The sequence below is a fragment of the Triticum dicoccoides genome, unplaced genomic scaffold (genome assembly GCF_002162155.2).
Source record: "Triticum dicoccoides isolate Atlit2015 ecotype Zavitan unplaced genomic scaffold, WEW_v2.0 scaffold194778, whole genome shotgun sequence".
Taxonomy (NCBI): domain Eukaryota; kingdom Viridiplantae; phylum Streptophyta; class Magnoliopsida; order Poales; family Poaceae; genus Triticum; species Triticum dicoccoides.
The window spans coordinates 1-1,928 of NW_021231789.1; the positions used below are offsets into that span (position 1 = coordinate 1).

The 1,928-nt window shown below is 42.0% G+C and overlaps 1 protein-coding gene across 1 annotated transcript; it reads left to right on the plus strand.

Annotated features, from left to right (window-relative positions):
* Positions 1–187: 187 nt before the first annotated feature.
* On the plus strand, positions 188–1,862 carry LOC119344951 (the record flags this gene model as incomplete). The annotated part of the gene is made up of 4 exons (XM_037615227.1): positions 188–274; positions 714–984; positions 1,103–1,307; positions 1,487–1,862. Coding segments are annotated over 4 exons (685 nt in total), but the record flags the coding sequence as incomplete, so codon positions are not given.
* Positions 1,863–1,928: the final 66 nt, after the last annotated feature.

A 1,928-nucleotide genomic window follows, 5' to 3' on the forward strand; every position in this document is an offset into this window, starting at 1 on the left:
AATTTTGTTTTTTTTTAAGATTTGTACACTGCAGGGTGTATCAGTGATGGGCTAAGGATTGTACTGAAAAGTGCAGCAAATGCTATCGGTTCCAAGAATATTTTCTAGTTAATAATAATAGGTAGATTATGTCGATAACTTAGCTTCATTTACTTTAATTCAATATAAGTCATATGTTCTGGTTCAGATTTAAAGAGAATTTGAATGCCAAGCCACAGGAGACACAGCAACATCACCATCAAGTTGACGTCTCATGCGCCGCTTCAAAAGGGAGGTATGCAAGTTGAGCCCTCCTAACTTTTTTTTCTGGATTGCTATCCGTTTAACCCCACTGTGCATCTTCATTTGGCACTCTCAAATCCTCTGGTTCCCAGTATTAAATCGTCCATTTTTTGTTTATGTTACAAACTGTTTTCGCTGGAAAATGGTTAACACAACTCCTCCCGTTAACATTCTACACTGTAAGTTTTTAAACATGATTCAAGAACTCTGCATGCACCTTCATCATAAAAGAAAATCTAATGGGTAAATCTGTCAAATTTTAATTCTGAACAAATTCGACGAGTTTTTAATCATGTTTCTAGAACTCTGCATGCACCTTCATCATGAAAGAAAAGCAACTGGGTAAATGATACAGTTACTATTTCTCACATTACGGCATGGTACTTGTGAATTATTATTTTTATAACAATCAGTTCACATTACTGAATCAGGAGCCGAGCTGGTTGGATGTCCATGGAGAGGAGCACTCCTGAAGGTATCAACATGGAGGAACATGCTTCGAGGTTTCAGCCTTTGCCCCTACCCAGATTTACGGGTGACTTTGAGCGGGCTACCGTCGGAATTCCAGTTGTAATGCGAAAGAGAAAGCCTCTGGAGGTGAGGAATGCGCTCCGCGAAAGAAGAGTCGCGGCCAAACAAAAGGACGCGCGCTACCATGCGGAGGTGGCCCTGCGTAAATACAACAGAGCCAACAACACCAAGGTCTTCCTCTCTCTTTCTCTCTTATCTCCGAGTATGTGAGGTCGTGACAATTGGGATGGTTTTTCAGCCTGATTATCCATTTTAAACGTGTCTTTACATTTTTTAATTTTTTTTTCAGTTTGAACTGGTGAAGGTAAAAGTGATATCTATATTTTATGAGTTTGGAGGGGCCGGCGCCCATTATAACTTCACAGCTAAGCAGCCTGAGGAGCAACATTCTGCTGATGCCGACAGTACCAAGCTATTCTTCTCTGAAGTCCACCTGAATTTTCGGGGTGAGAATGATGTGATTATGTGCCGTATAGTTGGGGAAAATGACGCAGGTACCTTGTTGGCTTTCTTGTCAGTTATTCCTATTGTTTCTTTCCTGATTATGGCCATGTTTGCTTTTTGATCGTGAGTTTTGCATCAGGTGCAATCAGTTGTCTTGTTCACACATATGCCTTAATCGCAATCTCATATTGATACGTGTCTAACTCTATTTGTTCTATCAACGTTGCAGGGCATTGCTATGGCTGTGAAAACTACCAGCCTGTTATTCACCCAAGCAGCCAAGCATACGGCGGCGGTAGTAGCACTTGTATTGACTATCCTTGCTCAGACGGCGATAGCGACAGCGACTAGTAATGTAGCACTTGAAGCCCGGTGGCCGGCGCTTGCTTGTGTGGCCAGTCTTCTCGGGTGTGTATTGACTTGTTTGCAATTCTGCGAGAATATCCAATCGCATGGAGTAAATGGATGAACTTGAGAAATGTGTCGTTGGATGGAGACCCGAGTCTCAACTGAATGTTGGCTTGTGTGACCAATCCAATAATGACATTTGCTATTGTGGTTTGCGTCTTGGCCTGAGAAAATATGCACTACGGTGAGTAAATGGAGTTATGTAGACATGGGATGGAAACCTCAACTTGGATGGAGTAGTGTCATATTTGCTCTTGCCACTT